Genomic DNA, 24,412 nt, shown 5'->3' on the forward strand with positions numbered 1-24,412 from the left:
GCAAGACATGCTGTTGCCCAAATTTCTTGGTAGATAGAAAACAACTAGCTGTCCATCCAATAACTCTTCAAAAATGTCTTCTCTCTAAATAGCACAGTTTACCTTGCCAAGAGAAGAAGTCTCTTTAAGGGTAATAATGAACTTTGCATCTGTGTAGTCTAGTTTTCAATAATAAATAAAATAACAATAAATATCATTCAGCCAGTTTGTAGGCCATGATGCTGTCCATATTCCAGTCACTAAATGAAACTTAAGGGATACTGGAAAATTAAGCATCTACCTTATGTCTCTAATTTTTCCACATTTTAACTTCTCCAGAGTAAGGATTTTGTCATGAACATCATTTTATCATTTGCTGGGTCTAGCTCAAAATATTTTCCTCCCAACATTTTTTTATGAAAATTATTAAACTAAAGCAGGTTTGAATTTTGGTCAAATTAAGAAGTCTCACTACAGAGTACATGTAAATTAATCCTACTATATGTGGTTAATTTCCTCTTACACTATTCTTATTAGTTTCAGGAAACATTTAATATTAGCTCGTGGACTATATAATGTCTTCATTATTCATTTATTTGTCAAAGAATCACTATAGCTAAGAATTTTCAACAATGCCATAAGTTAAACCAGTATATTTTAAGGAAAAGCATGTTTAAAAAATTTGAGTGTCTGTGTAGAAAATGTAAATCATTTTTAGTGACAAGACTCAACTCAGGTGTCATCCACTTACCATGAGCTTTAGTGTCTTTGACATAATTTAAATTAATCACTTTCAAGATTATTACTTTATAATTAGTGATAATAGAGATGTTGGTAGTTATTTTTACTTGCAGCTCTCATTCACAGTTCAAGTCAGTCTCCAGATTTATTGTAAAGTAGATGAAACAGACATGGGACTCACTTTTCTCCCCCTCTACAAGACACAGTAGTTTGTGATTCTCTTGCTTTTGTCACCTTCAATGCCGTAAGAGGAGGAGGATCTTCATTACTGTTTGGGTAGCCTGTCCTGCAAACCTTACCTGTTAACACCAATGCCTCTTGGAGAGAGGGCCAAGAGCTGATTGGTCCAAGTCAACCAAGACTCACAGTGCTTTGCAGAGAGGAATCCAGCCCTGGCAGCAAATGTAAGGCTAAACTATGCTGATTTGCTCTGTTCAAACCTTGACTCTTTTGAAGTGCAAAGGTCATGGTTAGGGGCCACTTCCTCTCCTCGTGCATCACTTATTAAAGATTCTGTTGGAGAAGCTTAAAGAAAATTTCAGGCATGGGTGCGGACAGCCACATGGAATGAAGTAAGAAAGGAAAGAGACCGGAGGAAGAGAGGGAAGGAGGGAGGGAAAGAAGGAAGGAGAAAAAGAGAGAGAAAAAAGAGAAGAAAAGAAATAGTAGCATAATTTGAAAGATTTATTCCCCACTATAAACCTCCAATAATTTAGAATTTACCACCTGTATGGGTTCACTAGTGTTATTATACCACAGTACCAGAAACAGAGTGGCTTAAATAACAGAAATTTATCGTCTCACAGTTCTGGAGGTTAGAAGTCCAAAATCAAGGTTTCAGCTCCTTTTGAGGGCTGTGAGAGAAGGACCTATTGCAGACTTCTCTAGTTGGCCTGTTGATGGTCATCTTCCCTCTCTGTCTCTTCATGTGGGCTGCCCTCTATGCCAGATTTCCTCGTCCTGTGAGAACATTAGCCATACCAGATTAGGGCCCACCCTAAGGACCTCATTTTAACTTGATTACTTCTATAGAAACCCTATCTCCAAATAAGGTCACATTCTGAGGTACTGGAGGACTACAACATATTTTTTGAGGGGGGCGGGGTGCGTGGGAGACACAGTTCAACCCATGACACCACATCCTTATTTTTCAAACTCTTGATTTTTGCCCCAGAAAACCTGGTCTTTTCAGGGTTCTCTATATCACTGAAAGGTGCTTCCAAATATTCATACCAGAAACCTAAAAGTCCCGGACAGCTTCCTCTCTCCCCTACCCTAACCCAATCCATGACAAATTCCCATTTATTTTGCTTCTAAACATCCAGGCCATCCATGTCTCCTCTACCACCACCTGAGTACAAGCTAAGTCGTGACTCATATCCATTTGTATTTGTCTCGGTGCTATCCATCCTCCTCTAGAGCCCAAATGATCTTTTCAAAGTGTGCATGTCATCTGGCCATCCTCTATCCTAAAACCCTTCAATGGCACCCACTGCTCATTAAATAAAGACATTCTGCCGTGTGGCCCCTGCCAACCTCTGTGGCCTTCTGTGTCACCACGCTCTCCAGGGCTCACTCCCAGTCTCTCAGAGCTCATATTTGCCATGTCACCTCCTGCACAGAGCCACTGCCAATGCTCTTTATCGACCCCCTTCACCTGCAATCCAAGTCCTACTTCTTCAGAAAAAATTCCCTCACCATTAGTCCCCCTTCTAGAGCATCAAGACATTTTTTAGCATTCATCACTCAGGCAATTTTACAGTTATTTTTGAAATTAATGGATCAATATCTTTCTCCTCCTCCCCTCATGTATAAGCTCCATGAGAACAGGGATATCGTTTTTTGTTATTCACCATTATAGTCCTAGCGTTAACGTAAGTCCTTTTACACAGTTTGCACTCAAAATATATGGCAATGTTAAAAGTCTGGTGGTTTGCTACCAGAATTATTTGAAAACATCCATAGGCAGATCTCGCCATAGGTATCAGGGAAGAAGCTTGTGGAATAGTTCTAAAACAATTTCAGTAAGTGCAGTAATAAGGAATGCAAACAAAAAGATAATTTTAGATACCAGAAGTACAAATGAAGATTACGGAAGGACCCCTTGTGTATAGTAAGGAAAGAACATTAAAGTTAGGCGCATGGATCTATAATGAAGCAGGAAGCAAGGCCAACTCCAGGTACTGTTTCCCATAAGAACCATCAAGTGCACTGAGATTTCTGCCTCATTACAATAATATTCACAGTATTGGTACCTCAGTGGGGTTGGGGCACATGCTGACACTGTTTTTACCACTGAATACAATAATGATGTTCTGTTCAGTTAAAGCATAATGCTCTCTCTACTAACTTGCTTATCTGCATTATTCATCTCTTCAGAAGCATTTTGTCTTTAAAAAAAAAAAAAAAAGGTTTTTATAGCCACAGTTGACCTTGCACAACTTCAATTCCAGAACCTCATTTTACTCATGAAGAATTGGGGACCAGAACAATAAAATAGTTCATTTTTCTGCAACCAGTCCACTGTTTTATATTGAATAAGTTGCAGAAGGCCATCCCATGCAATAACTCAGCAACCCAAATGTCATTTCACCCAATTAAGAGTAGTTTCTCCCTAGGATTTCTTTATGCTGGTTCACTCTTCACTCCAAGGAGAGCATTAACTCTGTTGATCCAGCTTTTACTGCCCCACCCACAAGGTGACCGTAGCATCTGTCATCCACATCAGGGCATCTGTGTGAGTGTGTGGGGACACTACTGAAAATTACCCTGGGATGGCAAGTATAAACCTGAGCAAGCCAGGGTGTATGGTCATATTACCACTACATCAGATTCTTCAGAAAGACCACATTTACAGATGTTCAGTAAGCAATGAATTACATCTTCTGGACTCCGAGGAATCATGCCCTTTTAGGGAAGAGGGCATCACTCCTGCCTTACTCTCTCACAGCTCTTACTAGTGTAACTGTAGAACTTGTCCATTTCCATCCCACTCTCTGCCATACGTACCTGACAGACACAATCAGGAAGAGGTGATCTGAAAACTAAACATCACTTCCTTACCAAAAAAAAAAAAAAAAAAAAAAAAAATGCCTCTGTTTAGGACATGTGTTTTTTCTTCACAAGTTGTAGCCGATAATTCAATAACCTGTTATCCTAAAGAGGTAACAGTATGCTCCCTGGCTGACCCCTCTAATTCTTCTCCAAAACACAACCAACCAACCAACCAACACACACACACACACACACACACACACGTGCCTTTAACTTCTCATCAACAAAATAGCTGAAAACTAGAAGCACAAGGAAAATTAATTTGCTCATCTGATCAAAAGTGAAATCTCAAATGCCAGGCAAACATTGTGTTCCAAGCTATTGCTTTATCATTGGGGACTTTTAAGGGTCCAGGCTGAAAGCAAATGAATAGGATTTCCTGGGGTTTTGTGGAGTGGGTTGGAGCCAAATTATGAAGCCAATGTTTGTCTAGACTCCCATCTCTTGAGGGGTTCATGGGCGTTGAAATTTAACCTGTGTTCAACCACATTGCCCTTAACCACTCCAATGGGCCGACTTACCTTTCCTGATGCCATATGAAAAATATAAATACCTGCTTATAAGTTAATAGAGTACAGCACTATGTGTAATAGAATAAAGAACATTTCCAACTTTCCGTCCATCCTGTCACATCACACACTTTATCATTTCAGGAGGCGAAAATGAAACAAGTTGAATATAGGTCAACAAGATGGAGTTCTTGCCTTAAAAAGCATAATTTTTTCTTTCAGTAACTATTATTTTAGTATGTCACCATACCATACTCTACAGAGATATAAAGACAAATATTCTAAGCATACTGCTCTCATCATATAGTAAATCCTTATGAACTATGGTTTAGATTGGATTGGATTGGATTAGATCAAAATGAATAAGAAGTAAAGCATCCCCCCCTTTCATATCATTTTTTAAATGATTTCTTATTTGGGTATAAAGTGAAGAATACATAGAATGATATTTAAACTGCCTTGGATATAGACTACTATAAACAGCCTTTATCCAACCAGGTAGATTTGATTAGAAAACTGAAAGTGATTTCATCATGATAGGCTGACAAATTATAACATCCTATCATTATAAATACATCCTATCAAGGTGTATTACTTAAAGTAATAATAATTGAATGTAAGATGCTTTAAGTAAACCCTGTTTAAAAATAGCTCATTAGGTATAGGTATATGTTGATAAAAATTTTTTATGTCACAGATTTACGGACACAGAAATGCTTCTTATAAAAGAAATATATGAGACTTTTAGTACAATTAGTTCTCTTTAAGAGACAGAAAAAACCCTAACTTATCATGCATCACATTGACGTAATACCTAGCTTAGTACATTTATATATTTAAATCACTGAAAAAGATCCTTGAAGTGTAAATGATTTGCCACATTTAGTTGTTAAGCAACTATTTCTACCAGTTAGCAAAGTATTACCTTAAAAGGACAGTCTTATAACAAAGAGGTTTGCTGCAGACTCCTGATTTTTTAACCTATGTTTCTTTAAATCCACACACTTTGAACAAAGTTCTAATAGTTTCTTGGAAATGAACAACAGCTGCATATAGATGTATCACTTTATTCATTCATTTATTACATATAAAATAATTAAAAACTAATTTAAAGGTAAGGTAGAAAAGGAGAGAACTTTTTAATTTTACATCTTTCCAGTCACCATAAAATCTCACGCAATGATTGGGAAAGTGTTCTCACCGAAAATCATATTTGGCCTAATGTACCTGAAAATAAAATACAACCATGTTATTTATAAATGAAGAAATTTCCTAACAGATAATTGGACATGCAATTCAACAAAGTGTGTCTAGAATCTTCATGGTTATGCTTGTAGCTCTCATTTATGGATGACAATTATTCTTTATAAGCTAGCTGATAGAAAGAAGTGTACGCTCTTTATCTAGATTGATTCTCTTTTTGCTTTTTTCTGTCGTGACGGATGTAGCTGAGGAATATACTGTTGAGCTGTTGCAATAAGTCATAAAAGTCTTTTTCTTCTAGACTTATAGAACCTTGGAGACTGTGAAGATTTGAGGATTATCTTTTCAAACATAAAACAACAGAATAAGCCAGACATAAAGGGGTACATGCCAAATGATTCTATTTATGTCAAGTTCAAAAACAGGTGCAAATAATCTGTGGTCCTGTCAGGGTAGTGGTTACTTACCCTTGGGGTTGGGCCTCTGGAGTGATGGTCAATGGTGTGTTTTGGGATATGGATGCTGGTTACATGACTGTGAGTTCAGTTTGTGACTATTTATTAGCTGTTCATTTATCTTATGGATATATGTTATACCCCAATAAAAAGTCCAAAATTTAAAAATAATAATAATAAAAGAATAAAAACGAAAAGCATTCAGATTTCCTTCTCCAATAGTACATTCTAAAGGGACTCCTATTAGTCACAGATAACAATAGCTGTATTGTCCCAAATCATAAGACTATTTAGCGCAGAACCAGCATTTCAGATCTTCTGCTTCCATGTCTTGTGATTTTTTATTTTTTCCAATCACAAGCTATACTTACCTCTCAGACCCATGACACATCCTGCTGGCAGGAAACCTGTTAACCTTTGTCTATGACCTAACACCGTTTGCCATGTTAACAGGTGAGTTGTGTGAGGAGAAGCTGGACTTCTGTGCCCAGGACCTGAACCCCTGCCAACATGACTCCAAGTGCATCCTGATGCCAAAGGGATTCAAGTAAGTCCGAGGCTGCTTTGGGGCTCACAATCGGGGAAGGAGGGCCTTTCTTTAAGGAACCCTCTTCTTTCAGGACCTAGCTTCACACCTTTGCTCAGGACTTAGAGGACATACTCTCCAGTGTCAATGGAATTTTTACAAATATTTATCTACAGCATGGGTCTTTTTTAGTACACCAAAGAAAAGAAAATGTTTCCTTTTGTTTTGTGACTTTTCCTGGAAAGTCATGTATGGAATAAAATAGCCTTTGGCTATTTTTAATTAAATTTATTTGGAGGCCAAATAAACTCATAATAACTACTAGGGACTTTATTATCTGAATGGAAGTCTGTGGTAAAATAGGGAGTTTCATTTAATGTAACTGAAAATGTTTTCTTATGCAACAGTACTTTACCCAAGAGGAGGAAGACAGAGTGACCATATGTCCCAGGTTGCCTCAGTACAATATCAGTTTATGCCTGTTGTCTCAGTGTAATTATTAATAGTGTCTCCTTCACACACGTGTGTGTTGTGTGGGATGATAAAACACACAGTCACACCAGGTAGCAATCTTCCTGAAGTATGTTTGGTATCAAATGAAATTATTCCTTTGCCACAATTCTGAAATATTTTAAGCGTCTACCAACAGCAACTTCTCTTCTTAGGCTGTAGATTAGAAATCATCTGGTCCAAATTCTTCACTTTAAACATGAGGAAACCACAACCAAGAGAGGTTGGTGGCTGTCCAGAGGTCTCAGTGTTGTTAACTGGCAGAGCTGGAGCTGGTTTTTATACTTCCCATTTGGGTGATTGTTCTACTGCAGGTTACCTCTGAGAAGCTTTATACTTTATGACCATTACTGTTGATTTGTTACAGAAGGTAAGCTGGGTTCTCAGAAATGACACTGTAGGGTTCAGGTTGAGTTGTGCCTACAAGAGACAACTAGCAAATAGCATTACTGGTTTCTTTACCCCATATTTATTGAGCACCTGCCATGGGTCAGGGCATGAGTAATGTTACCGTCTTATGTTTTTGTGGCACTTTATAGCTACTCACTCTCCCATTCTTTACCTTCTCAGTGAAATGACTCAGGCTTAGTTGCCATAGGATTCAGAGAATTAAAAATTACTCCAGTCAGGAACAGTTTTATAAGAGTATATGGGATTAGAGCTGGGACTCTAACAATTTTAAAAATTTTATTTTATATTGGAGTGTAGTTGATGAACAATGTTTTGTTAGTTTCAGGTATACAGCAAAGTGATTCAGTTATACATATAGATGTATCTATTCTTTTTCAAATTCTTTTCCCATGGGACTCTAACATATTAATACTTGTCAACAGATTATCAGACATTCTTAGTTGAATGAGAGGTGGGGTCAGTATCACCTGACCACACCTGACTTTCAAAGACCAATCAGAATAAAATATTTATTCTCAAGCTTTATTTAGAGAACAGTTTTTGATTCAATTTGATTTAAAATTCATTATTTTAGAATATACAGATTCAGTTGCAGCACCTGCTGATTCCATTTGATGCCTTTTTGGGAAAGAATAGAATATATTTGATTCTATTTTTCATTATATTTTAGTTTACAACCCTCTGTGGAAAAAACAAAAGTCTTATTGAAATCTTTATTTTATACAAAATCCTGTATTGCATTTTGTTCATCCAAATACTGTATGTAAATTATTTTAATTCATATTGTCTTTGATCTGCACACAATTAATTTGGCAAACTGAACGGCAGTCATTTAGGCAACAACTGTTATCATTTCTTAGAGAAATTGGCCAGTAAAGCAGATGGTTTTCCAGAACTGCCTATCTGCTGGATAAGCTTTGTGCATTGTAATTACAAGATAAAGTATTAGTAACACTTACCGGAAACCATTAAAAACTGAGTAGTTCATCTTCAAAAAGACTAACGATTAATTCAGTATCTTCTATTACTATCAATTAAATCGCACACTTTTTATAGTGCATCTTACTAGATTATGGATTAGCTGATTTGGGAACCCATTGTTTTCAGCAGTGATTTGTGAGTTTTATGTAGTTTAGCAGAAAACAGGTTAAGTCATAGCATTTGCTATGACTCCCATATTATAAATAATCACACACTGTGACAAAGGGAGTTGCAAAAAATAAATGGACTTAAAAACCAAGACTATATGAAGCTGCTAAAGAAAATTTCTACTGACAAATATTGTTTGGACAGGATGTACTGTTAACTTCAGCTACATTTTCTTACTACTAAGCTAACAGAGCTGGTTTCACTTTTCTTGCTTTATTATATACCTCATAAATATCCTAAATTGTTTTGAGATATTTTTAGGCCATGATATGCCATAAGCAGTATTTTCAAGCATGCATCTTACTTAGTCAGCTTTGGGGCTTCTAAACAGTATATTTTATATTCTTTGCTCTCTTCCTCATTCCTTGCCAGAGTTCAGGGAATGTGATACGTTTTATTGATAATACAAGCTTTAAGGAATTCTTAATTAAATATTTTCTTCCTGTTTTGAAACTCGGTTTAAGGAGCCAAAGAAAGACAAAAATGTTGCTCATAATGTAACTCCAAGTCCTAATGGGCTCGGAAAACAGTATCTGTAGAGAAAAGAATATAAAATAGCTCTTAAACAGCCACTATGGTGAATACGTGGTTCTCTTATCTTTTACTTTGATTTCTTTTCTCAGGTAAATAATTCAGAGTGTTTCAAAGCATTTCTTCTTTCTTTTAATGCTCTGTACTTGAGCAGCTCTGGTCACATTAACATTGATGGAAGCCCTTTTCTCAGGCCTCGTCCATCTTGTTGAGAATGTCTATGGCCACTTAGAATCCATTTAACTTCAGACTTGTTTGCTTTGTTACGATTTAGCATTAAAACCACTGGCTCTAGAGCAAGCATGCTGATGCAGTGAGCTCATTTTATTTCTTAATTCATACACACAGAGCTAAAAGTCTGTGTTACCCTTAGAGGGTATATACTCCCATTTATCTTATTAATTCATCATTTCTCCAGTAACTCTTAAATCCTGATTTTGCATTTTTTAGGCAAAACCCTTGGCATTCAATAATATCCACATTCACTAGGGTGTTTTTAATTATCCTCATTCACTTAAATCCTAATGGTTTTGAAATAGGAAATTGAATAATTAGTACAGTCTAAACCATAAATACTTTATTCAGAATTATAAAAACTTACATAGAATTATTTTTTAAACCTACCATTTATTGATCATGCATTATATATTAACTACTATAGTAATTATTTTGTAGATAGTGTTTTTATTTAATCTTTTAACAAACCTATGAGATGGAAATTATTATATACATATTACAGATGAGGAAAGGAACACTTAGAGAGATGAAGTAATGTAGTCAAGATTACATACACTTAAGGATGAAACCAGAATATGAACACAGTTCTTCTGCCTAATTGCAAAGTCCAAATTCTGTAAGGCTAAAACATAATTTCCTGGTTTATTTGTTTTTTTTTAAGGTCAGTGAACCCTTTCTTAAACCTCAAACAGAAACACTTATGGAAGCCCAATGTGTAAAACTAATAAATCACAGCAGGAGAGTATTGTTTGGGGGGGGCAGTGCAGAGAGAAGCTGACAGAGGCCCCCCTCCCCATCTATGGCCATATCTTTAGGGGTTCCATGGTCCCCTATTGCTCCACAAAGCATAGTTTACTAACCACTGCATGTGCCATATTGCTTTTCCTTGGGCACCCTTAAAATCCTGCATCCTTGGTGTCATAGCTAGACATTCCAATGGTCAGCACTGGTAAAAGAGATTTTAAAGGGAACCCTGAGTAATTAATTACCTAATGGTACAGGGAAGTGGTTAGAAATTCAGGCTTTCTTGTCAGATTGCTTGGGTTCAGTTCCTGGCTGTAGCACTTACAAGCTGGATGTCCTTGGGCAAGGCATTTAACCAATTTGTGCCTTGTTTCCTCACCTATAGAGTGGAGTCATGGTATCACTGATGTCACAGGGCTGTGGAGAGAATTCAATGAGTCCATAATGCAAAATGATTAGAACAGGGCCTGAAACAAAACGCTCAAAGAACATCAGCTGTATTATTATCCCTGGTTCTTCACCATCAGTGCAGCCGAGACCCCTTCTGTCCCACACCACCAGAGTGAACAGGCTGAAAAGCTGTCCGGGGATGGGCCCCAGGAATTTTGTATCAGTTCCCCTACCCCACTCAGTTAGGTCAGCCACCATTCTGCCATAATGATAATATGGATTCATGGTGAATTAGGGTATCCAATGCTAACATATTTGCTTTTCATAAAATTATATTTTACTGTAATGCACCCAGTCTCTGTTGGAAATTTTTAAATGTTAATTGTTCTTAAAATATGCTTAATACTCTTAATAAATTTTATAACACAGCACTTTTATCATGTCAGCAGCTCAAATGAATTAGACAGCTGAAAATAGAGGACACCACGGGCAGATAAAGTGGGAGAAGAAGGGAGGGACAAACGCTGGTGCGATTAGTCTATTCTTATTTGGATTGTGGATGCTCATTGTCATCAGAGAGGGAAAATTGCTGTTCCTCTGAGAGATCACAGTGAGAAACCATGGAATACTTTGCAGATCAGTACTATTTTCTAGGCATCTGTTAATTTTTAAACTTTATGAGCCTGTTCTAAATATGTTTTTGCAAAGACAGCACCAGTTGTTTCCTAGATGAAATGCAACTCTTTTACTTATTTTGGCTCAGTTGGGTTTGAAACTATATACCTGCTTGTTCAAACAGATGTGACTGCACACCAGGATACATAGGTGAACACTGTGACATTGACTTTGATGACTGCCAAGATAACAAGTGTAAAAATGGAGCCCACTGCACTGATGCAGTGAACAGTTATACATGCATCTGCCCCGAAGGTTACAGGTAAAAGTGCAAGTACACATTTGTATTTAGAGTTAGGTGTTACAGGGCTCAATTCATATTGGCAATTAAGTAACGTCTAATTAAGTATTTTCTCTGTTTATTCTTCAGTGGCTTGTTTTGTGAGTTTTCTCCACCCATGGTTCTCCCTCGTACCAGCCCCTGTGATAATTTTGATTGTCAGAATGGAGCTCAGTGCATCATCAGGATAAATGAGCCAATATGCCAGTGTTTGCCTGGCTACCAGGGAGAGAAGTGTGAAAAATTGGTCAGTGTGAACTTTGTAAACAAAGAGTCTTATCTTCAGATCCCTTCTGCCAAGGTTCGGCCTCAAACAAACATCACTCTTCAGGTAAGATTCCCCCACTACCAAGAGCTAATCTCATTTTAAACCAACTCAGCTGCCAAATATAAACGTACGTTGTGGTTTGTGAGTGGTATTATTTCTTAAATAGACAGTTACATACTGCATAGCACAATGACAGAAAATGCTACTTGTATGAAAAGCTTCTATTATTATTCTCTCTAACATTTGTATCTTTCAAAACTAAATGGGCACTAAGTATTTTTATTCACTACTTGATCATATAAAACACACACAGAGACAAAGCAACAAAATCTCTCTCTTTGCTTTGCGCTCAGGTAATGGCATTTTATTCATTTATTTTTATGGCTCTGCAGTTCAGGTTCTGCACAGTAGCGGGGGGGGGGGCGGGTGCTGGGGGAGCTTTCGTTAGGAAACCTGCAGCTGAGAACAGCACAGGTGAGACAGAACACACCTTGGCAGAAGTGTCAGCAAGTGTCTTTTAACTTCGATATGAAATTGACAAACTCAAGTATTATCTTAAGTCTTCCCACCAAGTCACCGTGTACCTTTTTTTTTGTTTTGTTTTTTTTTGTTTTTGTTTTTTTGCTGTACGCGGGCCTCTCACTGTTGTGGCCTCTCCCGTTGCGGAGCACAGGCTCCGGACGCACAGGCTCAGCAGCCATGGCTCACGGGCCCAGCCGCTCCGCGGCATGTGGGATCTTCCCTGACCAGGGCACAAACCCGTGTTCCCTGCATCGGCAGGCGGACTCTCAACCACTGCGCCACCAGGGAAGCCCCACTGTGTACCTTTGAGCAAGTCATTCAAACCCCTATAGACAAGATTAGGGTAGATTAAGGTGATAAATTTAGGGTACCTGGGGCAAATTGGGGCTGCATATTTGTTTTGTTTTGAATTCAGAGAAGTGTAACCAATTTCCTATAAAACCCATTCCATATTTGGTTTACCCTAGCACTTCAGTGAGGGGCAGGGGTTTCTTGAGAAGTCATGAGGAATGGGACCCTGGAAGGCAGACCAGCCTTCTTTAAAAAAGCCTGGCCCCCTAACTTCCAGCGTTTGCCACCCATCTTGTTATGAGAAGTACCCAGTGGTGTTCGGGTTTAAGTCCTAACTTTTACTGAGCTGGTCCTTCAAAAGCCCGGAAAAGTCAGAAAGGAGGATAAAAACAGAGATTTTCCCCTGGTCACACCATAATTTAACATGTAATATGAAAATCCATCTTGCTCAATGCAGTCACATTTCACATATGCCATAAATAAAGCCCATGACAGGAGCAAAAAGCAGGTAAGTGAAAATTTCCAGCAAAAGAAATTCTAAGCACGTTCAGTGATGTTAACTTAAGTACTTCTTATTGTTCTTTTTAACAGAATGGAAATGTGATCACTTTGTTCCTGATTAGATTTTATCATTCTCTGCTTAGACAATATAGTTTGATATCTAAGGGGAAAAGCTTGATTTACTTTAAACACTGTGAACTCTAATGGTATGGAAAATATCTTTCAATTTTAATTTGCTGAAGTATAAATTATGTGATGTCCTTGTTTTTGCATATTTCGTAGGACATGAATCTTTAAGCTTTATCATTGCCAATATGCAGAAAGAGAATAAATATATAAGTTCATGAATGTAAAAAGAGCTTTTTGAAGTTCTTTATGAATTTATTTGCAACAGAGCAATCCAGGAATAGGTCATCTTTCAAGTAATCATTTCAATGTGCATTAGTATTTTATCAGAGCCATAAAGAAGAAATAAACCATAGTAAAAAAACACATTACTAAGAAGTCTTGTTTCTTCTTAATGAAATATGTCTGGATGACTGTTTATCCTACTAATGTCAAGGTTACTTCCCACTAGATTGCCACAGATGAAGACAGTGGAATCCTCTTGTATAAGGGTGACAAAGACCATATCGCTGTAGAGCTATATCGGGGACGTGTTCGTGCCAGCTATGACACCGGCTCCCACCCAGCTTCTGCCATTTACAGGTGAAGATCTGTCAGTTACTGGTAAAGGTGAAAATAATTGCTTAATGCAGAACTGTTTCTCCTCTCTTATTGTGTCATGGGGACGGGAGGGAATAATTTGGCTACAGCAGACTTTATGATAGGTGTGTTAGAGGCCTGGCAGTAACACACAGCATACTCAAGTTGGATAATTCAGGAGAGATTTATAAGAGGACTGTACAAAGATTGGTTGGGACAGTATAGTAATCTGGAGCTAGTAACTAGGTATCCTGCTAGTGTCCATGGGCTTGAAGGAGAGAGGAGAGGCAGCAGTTATGGAAATCGATGCTCAGAAAAGGAATTGTGGAGAGGACTGTGTGACAGGAGCTCAGGAAGGAACCAGGGTTTTAAATACCTGATCCCAAAAATCAGCTGTACCCCTGCTTCCCTCTGGCCAAATCAGATGCCAGAAAACAAGGAACCCACTGATCTCAGTAATATAGCTCACACATGAGCCTCCCAGGGCTCAGAACAGGCTGAAGACAGGTGGAGAGTAGCCCTAGAGAAACAGCTGCAGGATACCCAGCACAGGGACAAATTTAAAGTTACTATTCATTCAACACATAATTATCGAGCACCTACTATGCTCCAGGTACTGTTCTAAGCTTTCAGCAACAGAGCTCCTGCCTTTAGGAAGCTTACACGTAATAAGCCAATGGACAGCTACAAGATGTGTATTATCTGATCATTCTGTTGGAAGTTTTATGATAATATTATGGTAGTGATGATATATTGAAGACATGAATGGGGTGGGATTCACGGGGTCGGATTTTCCTGAAAGTGTGCTTTTTGCATAAGACTAACCTTCAGAGCCCCTCTGTTGCATCTCAACACCAGTTACCCTGCAGACAATTTACCTAGTTGATTTCTTCACATGTACAAATAACTGCTACCATTTAGAGAAAGGTCACAAAGTTATAGGCAGTCCGTTTATCCAGGCAGATATCTTAAATGAACTGAACTGGCTAATTGCAAGAAAAGAATATTCTCTCATCCTTTTATTCTTGAAAAGATTTTAAGCTTTTAGAGAAGCACTCCCCTGTTACAGATAGCCTTGGTGTTGACAATATAATAGGAGTGGTTATGACCGGAGTGAACTAAAAGCAAATCTTTGTCAAAACAGGACTAGACCACATCTGCTCAGGCCTCCCTGAATGCTACCATGTGAAAATGTGTGCCCAGGTTTTGCCAGAACTTGTGATTTTTCAAGAAAAGACAGAAATTTGGCTTTTTTAAATATAAAGTTTTCCCTCCTTCAGTATGGATTCACACCTTTTTAAAATACCATATGTGGCAAACAAAACACATTTGTAGCCCAAACATGCTGGGTAAATGTTTGTGGCCATTGATAGAGACATAAAATGGAGATACTGGCCTTTATGATCTTGATATTATACTTATATATTTTCAGTGTGCTTCACATGTTATTTAACCTTTCATAACGGTTCTGGGAAATTGGATGCCCATTGTAGCCATGAATGGAATTCAGTAAGTCCTTTTGGTGGTAAGCTAACTCACTTGGGAATATTTAGAGCATGGAAACAAACACATAATTATTGGTTTCCAAGCAGAATATAATAGTTACTTCATCTCTAAATGGTGATGAATTAGTGCCAATATTTTAAATGTTGCTAGGCCTTAAATGTTATAGCCTCAATTTGTTTCAGTTCATAAAAAGATTTCAGAATATTGATCTTATGGTTCATTTTTGGTATTTTGTGTGTTTGTTTTGTTTTATGCAATGAAACAGCATAGAACTGTCAGGAACCATAGTGAAAGTTCTTGGAGTTGACTTACTAAAGCTAGTGTTCACATAAAATGTACTTAAAATATTTCTAGATAAGTTGTAAAAACCCAAGTGATTATATCCAAATGAGGATTTACTCTAAAGAGTTTATTTTGAGTTTATGTTCATCACCATTTTTGCCTAACAATAGAGGATACCCTGTAACATCTGTAAAAAAGGATAATATCACATCACACACTTTTTGTTATGAACCAGAAGTAGATGTTTCTGCTTGCAGACCATCTAATGGAGACATCTGTTTTGAGGTCCAGAGCAAACATAACTTTTATTTATTTCTTGCTTTTTAGTTTATGGCACAACAATCAACAAAAGTTAGTGCATTATTTCTATTTTTTTAAAGAAATTTATTTTTGGCTGCGTTGGGTCGTTACTGCATGCGGGCTTTCTCTAGTTGCAGTGAGTGGAGGCTACTCTTCATTGCGGTGTGCGGGCTTCTCATTGTAGTGGCTTCTCTTGTTGTGGAGCACGGGCTCTAGGTACGCGGGCTTCAGTAGTAGTGGCTCATGGGCTCAGTAATTGTGGCTTGCGGGCTTAGTTGCTCCGCGGCGTGTGAGATCTTCCCAGAGCAGGGATCAAACCCGTGTCCCCTGCATTGGCAGGTAGATTCTTAACCACTGTGCCACCAGGGAATTCCCAGTGCATTATTTTTAAGTTAAAGAAAAGAAGCAACAACCACCGAGAATTCAGATAGAGAGATGATTGATTAATTGATTGATGTGGATACAATATATGGATACTATATATATATATGTATATATATATATATATATATATATAATATATGAGTATAGTAGTATTCCAATTGACATTTTAAAATGCTTTTGTGAAATAGGGGCTACTGAAAACATTAAATTATTTCAACACACCAGGAGAATCTAGTTTTTAACAAGTAATAATCATAGTGGCTGAGATGTATGTGCAAATCTAGGCTTGGCAATTACTATATATAAACTTTAGCAAGGTCTTTAATTTTTATGTGTTTCAGAATCCATATCTGTAAATGATAATGTAACACCTGCCCCATCAATCCACTACAAGGATTTAATTCTACACTCAGCTCTGTCCTCACTCCTCACTCACTTTGTCTTCATTCCCATCTCCCTTCTAGCAATAGAGGAAAATCTTCTTGGTGTCTCTTTCTGGAGTGTAGCAAGAGTTGAAAGTGAATCCTCTCTTCTCATACATTGACACTGGAAGTACATGTTGTTTACAATTTCTATGGAGAGCAATTTGGAAACATCTTTCCCACTACTGGGAATTTACCAAAAAGTTATACCTGTGACATAGAAATGACATATGCACAAGGTAATTCACTGTGCCAGTGGTTGTAAAAACAAAAGTTAGGAAATAACCCAAGTTTCTAACTAAATAACTACGGGGCAGCCACACAATGGAATGTGCTGTTAAAAAGAAAGAGGGAGTGAGAGAGGGAAAGAGGGAACAAGAAAGTTCTCTATCTATGATATTGAAAGATTTCCAAGGTCTATTGCTCAGTATACAAAAAAAATAAAAGTGGGCTTCCCTGGTGGTGCAGTGGTTGGGAGTCCGCCTGCCGATTCAGGGGACGCGGGTTCGTGCCCTGGTCCGGGAGGATCCCACGTGCCGTGGAGCGGCTGGGCCCGTGAGCCATGGCCACTGGGTCTGCACGTCTGGAGCCTGTGCTCCACAATGGGAGAGGCCACATCAGTGAGAGGCCCGCATACCGCAAAAAAAAAAAAAAAGGAAGGCAGAACAGTGTCAAAGGTGGGTAAATAAGTATATGTGTTTTTATTTCCATGTACTTGCATAAGGAAAAAACTAGGGATAGAGAGGAAAGAGTGGGGCTGAGGCACAACTTGTGTATAAATACCATTTTATATCATTCTGAGTTTTGAACCATTTGAATGTCATTACAACTCAATACTAAAATAGAAGTAATAGAAAAGAGCAGGTGCTCTAAAGACAGCCTGCCTTGATTCAAGTCCCAGCTCTTCCATCTATTAACTGTGTGTCTTGGGCAGATTGCATAAGCTCTCTGGTCCTCACCTGGTAAATGGAAATAATAAATCATAGTTCCATCTTTGCAGGATTGTGGTAAGAATGTTATGATTTGATACATGTGGAGTATTTAGAATGAGGCGTACCAAATAGTAAGTGGTACTACTAGCTGTTGGGATCATAAATTCAGAATGTCCAAAACTAAGTTCATTTCCTTTGCTTCACCCTGGTGCATTCCTAATTTCATTGAGAGGCATCACCATCTTCTTGGTCATCTTAGGTGAAATTAAGTTACTCTTAACCTTTTTCTTTCACCTTCAATTTGAAGTTTGTCCAAGTCTTAATTCTGCTCTTACTAATTTTCTGGCATTTATCTAAATGCCTCTATCCTTGCTCAGGCCTTATTAGAATACATACTCTAATGAAAAGTACTACTTCTCCATCATTACAACAAAATCCATCAATAATATTGTTGCCATCAGATTTCCTCTAAGTTGCTTAATAAATATTTTGTTTGGTTGAATTAAATTTTCAAATCTTGATGTGTTTCCACTTTATATAACTTTATTAAAAACGCATCACACTAGGGAATTCCCTGGTGGTCCAGTGGTTAGGACTCAGTGTTTTCACTGCCAAAGGCCTGGGTTCAATCCCTGGTCAGGGAACTAAGATCCCACAAGCCACATGGTGTGCCCCAAGAAAATAACACTGATGTTTTTCAAAGGGGATATTTTTACATATCCTTACATCAGAGAATTTGAGTTCAGTTAATTGCATGATTTTATGTTATATAAGATTTACCTTGGTAAAACTTTGTTTCCCAAATTATGCAGTATTTAACGTGCTATTGGAACATCACATATGGGAGTAATGTCATATATCAGGTGCCTCGTTTCAGTTGCCTGGTTAATTTTCAACACTGATGGAAACGTATTTTGTTTATTTTAGTAAAATGTAATCTGTTAAATTAGGGGAAACTGTCATCCATTATTATTGTTTCTATTGTAGTATATTTTTTGGTTTAAAATGTTTGATCTTATGCCCTACCAACTCCCAGCTGTTCCAGGTCCCAGCCATTTGAGTGGTCCTGGCTGAGACCCTAGACCCTGGGAACAAAGATGTTCTTTCCCACTGTACCACGTCTATATTTCAGAGCCTCAAAACCAAAAAGAAAAGGAAAAAAAAATTAAAAAATAAAATGTTTGACCTTAGATGTCAATTATTGTCTCAAACGAATTGATATGAGAACTATTATTTCATGGAATTATGTAATAATTATGTAGTAATTAACAAAGATGTGCATTTAAGAAAACCCAAATGTAGTAATTGTTTATTTTCCAGTAGAACTAAAGTGACATGCACATTGTCTCATTTTATTTCTTACATCTGAGAGAAGATCGTGGTTTCCTGTAGACATGTATACTGCTAACAAGGCCAGGCATACAAGCAGTGGTGTAGAGCCAGCACCAGAATCACCTGAAAGGTGTGTTAAAATACAGAGTACTGGGCTGCACCTCTAGTTTGTGATTCAGATCTCAGATAAGCCCCAAATGTTCATTTCTACAAATTTCCAGGAGATGCTCTGATCCAGGGACCACAGTATGAGAACCATTTATGGAAAAGGAATATATTTGAGCTGTGCTCTGAGAGCTAATGGTGTGCATCACTTCTCACATCCAAGTTCTAAGACCTCTGTTTGATGCAGCCTTGTTGAGAGTAATTTCTGCCATAGTAATCAGCAAATGCTACAAATTCAGACTCATTCTTTTTACAGAGAGCCAGTTGTTAAACATTTGCCTGCACCCTGCTAAGAGATCTATCAGCAGCAACAAAGACGACGTTAGCAGCCCAACAAGTGAATGAATGTAGAATACGACACACACGCCTAATTGTTACAATGCTTGGAGAATAGCATAAAGAGGGACGTGGTCGTAGTGCCATGAATGAATGAATGAATGAATGAATGAATGAATGAATGACAGCCCAAACTTGAAGCCAACATCAGCAGTAGTCCCTCAGACAGGGATAGAGTAGCACATTATTTTCTCAATTGAGCTGTTAATTGATTGCCCTTCAAAATGACTTTCTTTTCATCTAGATGGGCAGAAACTTTTTTAAAAATCGTTAATGACAATTGTATGCTTCTTTCTTTAGGTTCAAATTAATATCATTTTCCAAACCAGATAGCTTCTTTGGAAACTTAGTCGACTACTATTTAAAAATTAAGAAATCAGGTGCACACGTTACAAAGGTACAGTACTGTACCATGCCTTCATCAGTTTCAGTACTCAGGGAACCTGCACAACTTCAGGGGACTTTCCCCTGCAGACTGTTAGGTTGGTTGGCTACACAGTCTCTGGGTTATGCAACTTACAAGCTTATGTTAGGAAAAAAAAAAAAAGAATGAGTCTCATTGGAAAGACAGACCATTTCCATGATAAACACTTGGCCATTCCTGACATGCTGTATGAGAAGGCACCACTTTTTATCAGCTTCACAACTTTGAGCAATTTACCTCACCACTTTGTGCTTCCATTTCATGGGGAGACTTGGAAGCAACGAATGTAAAGTGCCTAGTCGAGTACTAGGCACAGAGTATAATAATTGGTAATGCTGGGGTTTAAGGGTACTCTTCATGCTTGGATACCCAGATACTGAAGAATAAATACTCAAGTGCAAATACTGTTGCCCTACATGTGACTCTTACCATATGTTCAAATGTGAAGTCTCTTTCTATTTTAGTGCATTTTTATTTAAATTACACACATAAGGTCCCCAACTCACGACGTTTCCACTTACGATTTTTCAACGTTATGATGGTGCAAAAGCAATATGCATTCAGTAGAAACTATACTTAGAATTTTGAATTTTGATTTTTTGCCTGGGCTAGCTATATGCAGTAGGATGCTCTCTCATGATGCTGGGCAGTAGTAGCCTCAGGTCCCAGTCAGCCACGTGATCACAAGGGTAAGCACCCAATACACTTACAACCATTTTGCACCCAGACAACCATTCTGCTTTTCACTTTCCATCCAGTATTCAATAAATTACGAGATATTCAACACTTTGTTATAGAATAGGCTTTGTGTTAGATGATTTTGGCAAACTGTAAGCCAGTGTAAGTGTTCTGAGCATGCTTAAGGCAGGCTAGGCTAAGCTATTATGTTCAGTAGATAAAGTGTATTAAGTGCATTTCTTTTAAGTGCATTTTTGACTCACCATATTTTCAAGTTACAATGGGTTAATTGGAATTTAAGCCCATCGTAAGTTCAGGAAGATCTGTAATTTGCTTCAAAATACAACTTTACTTGATAAATTATTTTATAAAACGTTCTTCTGAAAACTCTTATGCTAATACATAAATACCTTTAATCCCACTTGGCTTCCCATTCCTTCCACTCAAAGAAGTGGGCAGGGAAATTTTTTATTAGCATCCACACTCCACAAATGAAGCATCTTTAGACCAGAGGTATCAAAATGAGGTGGCCAGTTGAATTTGTCTAGTTTTTTTATTCCTATTCTATTGCACAGAATATGCCAACAAATACTTGGCAAAAAAGCAGGAGTTCACATAAGCATAGTGAACTATTTATCTTTACTCCACTGAAATACCTTAAGATTTACAATTGAGATAGAAATATAACAATATCATTGTTAATGAGTCCTGAAGACATAAAGACAATCAAAGACAATTTAGAGTCACTCTTCTTTTAAGTCCCAAGTTTTTAAACTCTTTTTCTATAGCAAACCAAGAGACAATTGAGTAATGGCTTTGTTTTCACATGTCCATTTAGAAATCCAAGAAAACAAAATCTCAGGTAATAGATGAGTGTAGTAAAACTGAATTACATAATAAAGGTAGTAAAAGCAATTTATGTTCCTAGTGGAAAGGCTCACTGTTAAGTGGTTCACTTGCGACTTTTGTGAGTCATGGAGTATATAGTTCCCTAGGGAGTAGTGAGTGTTTGTCAGGACCCAAAAGGATGTTACACACCGCAGGTGGATAGGTAGGAGGTGACCGTGATAGACTGTAAAATCGATGATGTCTTAGTTTTATTCTGCAACATCTGGTGTGTCAATCACTGCTTTTATTTTGAAAGGGTATATAAACAAAGGACTCCTGGGCATCCCCCAGATCTCTGGCTTTAGGAGACAGCATGAAACACCAATTTAGAATACTCTTAGCTCCGCCATATTCTCTTCAGGCCCCATACACACAATATCATCTTAAAACCAAAGAGTCTAAAAATATTAATTTCACAACACTTATCTGTTAAAAGCCTGGGCAAAGCCTCACTTAATTCTGAGAAATATAATTAAGCTCAGTGGTAACTCTTACCAAGTTGTGGAATCATCAGATTAGACATTGAAAGCTTTTGGGAGGAGAAAAGTGCAGTCAGTCTGAACTTCACTTATAACTGGGAAAAGAGAAGCCAAAAACAAGTTTGAAATCTGTATATCTCATATGCGTTCAATGATTTTTAGTAAATGTACCAAGTTGTGCAACCATCATATAAGATTTTTTTCCATAGAACTTTATTCCTGGGATGTTTGGGAGAGAAATCATCTATTAAAGGCTGGCTAGTGGTGAGAACAAACACATGCCATTTGTACAGTACTAGATACTCTTCAGGTTTTTTATTTGAAAAGTGATGGATAATAGTTAAAAGCATGTACTCTAGAAGCAGACAACCTGGCTTCAAATCTGTTTAGCCACTGGCTGTGCCATCTTGGGTACCCTAAGTGCCCAAATTTAGAGTTGTGAGTCTTAAATGAGTTAATGCATGTGAAGTTGCCCCATAGTAGGTGCTGTGCAATTCTTTGATCTTATTACTTGCATTTCCCTAGTGAGGAAAAGAAAGCAGAGAAAAATTACCTGAAGTCACAGTAACTCAGTGTCACACATCTAACAGGAGCTAGGATAAGCTGAGCAAGACTTATCTCCCAACATTATCTTTCAGGATATCACCGCTGAAAATTCCAAATTTTTTAATAAAATGCATCTTTTGGATGTCCTGTCCTAAGTATGCCTGAAGGATCTTGTCTATCTATAACTGTAATCCAACTAGTATTACTAAATAAACTCTATATGTTATTCTTAATACAACTCCCCTATCTTTAATTTACTTAACATACATTTATTGAGCATCTACTATTTACCAGACACTGCTGGATACATTAAGGAAGAAATAAATAATACAGGGTCCCTGATTTAAAGGAGCTTACAATTAGTGGGAGTTAAAGACATGTACTCAGGAAACAAAAAAAAAAAAAAAGGAAGAAAGAAAGAAAAAAGAAAAGAAAGAAATAAAGGAGTAGGAAGTAAAATGAGTTAATAATGAAACTACCTACCTCCAGCTTCCCAGCTGAAACACTGGGTGTGCTTTAGAGTGTGCAGAACTTTAAAGGTATTAAACCTTTCAGTTACACTGCACCAGACACCATCATCAACAATGACATACCTAGATCGATTGCCTAAGACTGATGTGTGACCAAGAACCAGTTCCCTGGTACAAATGAGTCTTTTTCTTTGCAACAGTAAAGGGAAAAGGGGGGCCCATTATTAATATTTATAAATTAAATAAGGTCATTGTTCACAGAGCATTCATATAAAACCACTTAAAGAGTTGTATATGAAGACAAAGGAAAAAGCAATTGACTACCACCTTCTCTATGTATATCTTTATATTAATGTTTTACTTAAAACTTCTAATAATTTGAATATGTCCCCAAAGAAGTTATTATATTTCTGCCAGGCTTTAGCATTATCTTACAATTAATATTAAAAATAAAGCCTGACTAATTTCTTCTTGAAGAAGATTCTGAAGTCGTATTGGATTATTTATATGATGACAGTGGTGGTGGTGGTAGTGATGATGACGGTAATGATACTAATATCTAGCATGTAACTTTGTACTTTCTATAGGCTAGATGTTTTGTTCTGCATTTTAAAAAATCATTTCATAGGGATAGACCTCAAATTAACCATAGGAGGGGGGAATATTTGTTAGCATTTACCGAAGAGAAGATTGAAGTTTATTAGCAATTAAGTTACTTACCTAAGGTCAAACATTTAATAAATGCAAGACCAGCATTCAAATCCAGGCTTATCTGATTCTAAAATCTGTATGTTTAACTGGTAGTTGGTATTATTTAAGACCACTAACAGCTGGTATGCAACTTTATTTAGAAAGTATTTTCCTTGTATATTGTTTCCTCTGTTGATTTTAGTGGTATCAAGTGTTGGGATAATTAAATGTGTAAAACGCAAAAATATTGATTGGCACATCTAACATTTATTTTTTTAAAAATGATATCTGAAACAAGTAATTTAAAATTCCTGCACACGTGGACACTTTTAACTACTTAACACCAGAGAACTTCAGGTGTTTTCACAGCTCTTCAGAGTGGTTTATATTGTTGTCAAATCACAAAAACATTTTATTCCATGTCAGCAAACAATGGAATAGGATTAGACTCCTGTGGTGAGAACCATGAAGAAATATCCATACATTTTTCTGTTATTTTCCAGGCTTGACATATTTGCAAATTTAAATATCAGTGCCTGGAAATTTAAGCAATCATCTTGCATTGGGACTATTAGGTATTAATGATCCTCCTTATAGTATGTTCCCATATTTCCCTTTTTGAGCCCTTTTTCCAATCTTTTGAGTCAACATCTCAGTATATTAGTTCTTTAATATTCGCTATTGATCCTGTTTTCTTTGTTGCTCCTGTTTCAATTTGTCCTGTTTGCATCTTTGCCTGATGTAACACCTGTGTTAGATTGACAGCCACCCTTTAAAACTTTATAGCACCTACCTGCTAATTGCACCCAACTTCATTTTCAATTTCCATTTACCTGTTTCTTAATCTCTTTGTTTTTGTCCATTTTATGAATTTCCATAAGCCCTCTCAAATTGTTA

At 37.3% G+C, this 24,412-nt stretch overlaps 1 protein-coding gene across 2 annotated transcripts in view; it reads left to right on the forward strand.

Moving 5' to 3' along the window:
- SLIT2 (slit guidance ligand 2) overlaps nucleotides 1-24,412 on the forward strand; it is a 377,012-nt gene that overhangs the window by 343,123 nt on the left and 9,477 nt on the right. For both annotated transcript variants that reach the window (XM_082611084.1, XM_082611085.1), the window contains 4 exons: nucleotides 6,395-6,488; nucleotides 11,239-11,376; nucleotides 11,485-11,725; nucleotides 13,554-13,684. In XM_082611084.1, the coding sequence (XP_082467210.1) occupies nucleotides 6,395-6,488; nucleotides 11,239-11,376; nucleotides 11,485-11,725; nucleotides 13,554-13,684 (604 nt within the window). The remainder of the gene's footprint in view (nucleotides 1-6,394; nucleotides 6,489-11,238; nucleotides 11,377-11,484; nucleotides 11,726-13,553; nucleotides 13,685-24,412) is intronic.

Source organism: Mesoplodon mirus (assembly GCF_964341445.2).
Source record: "Mesoplodon mirus genome assembly, chromosome: 2".
Taxonomy (NCBI): domain Eukaryota; kingdom Metazoa; phylum Chordata; class Mammalia; order Artiodactyla; family Ziphiidae; genus Mesoplodon; species Mesoplodon mirus.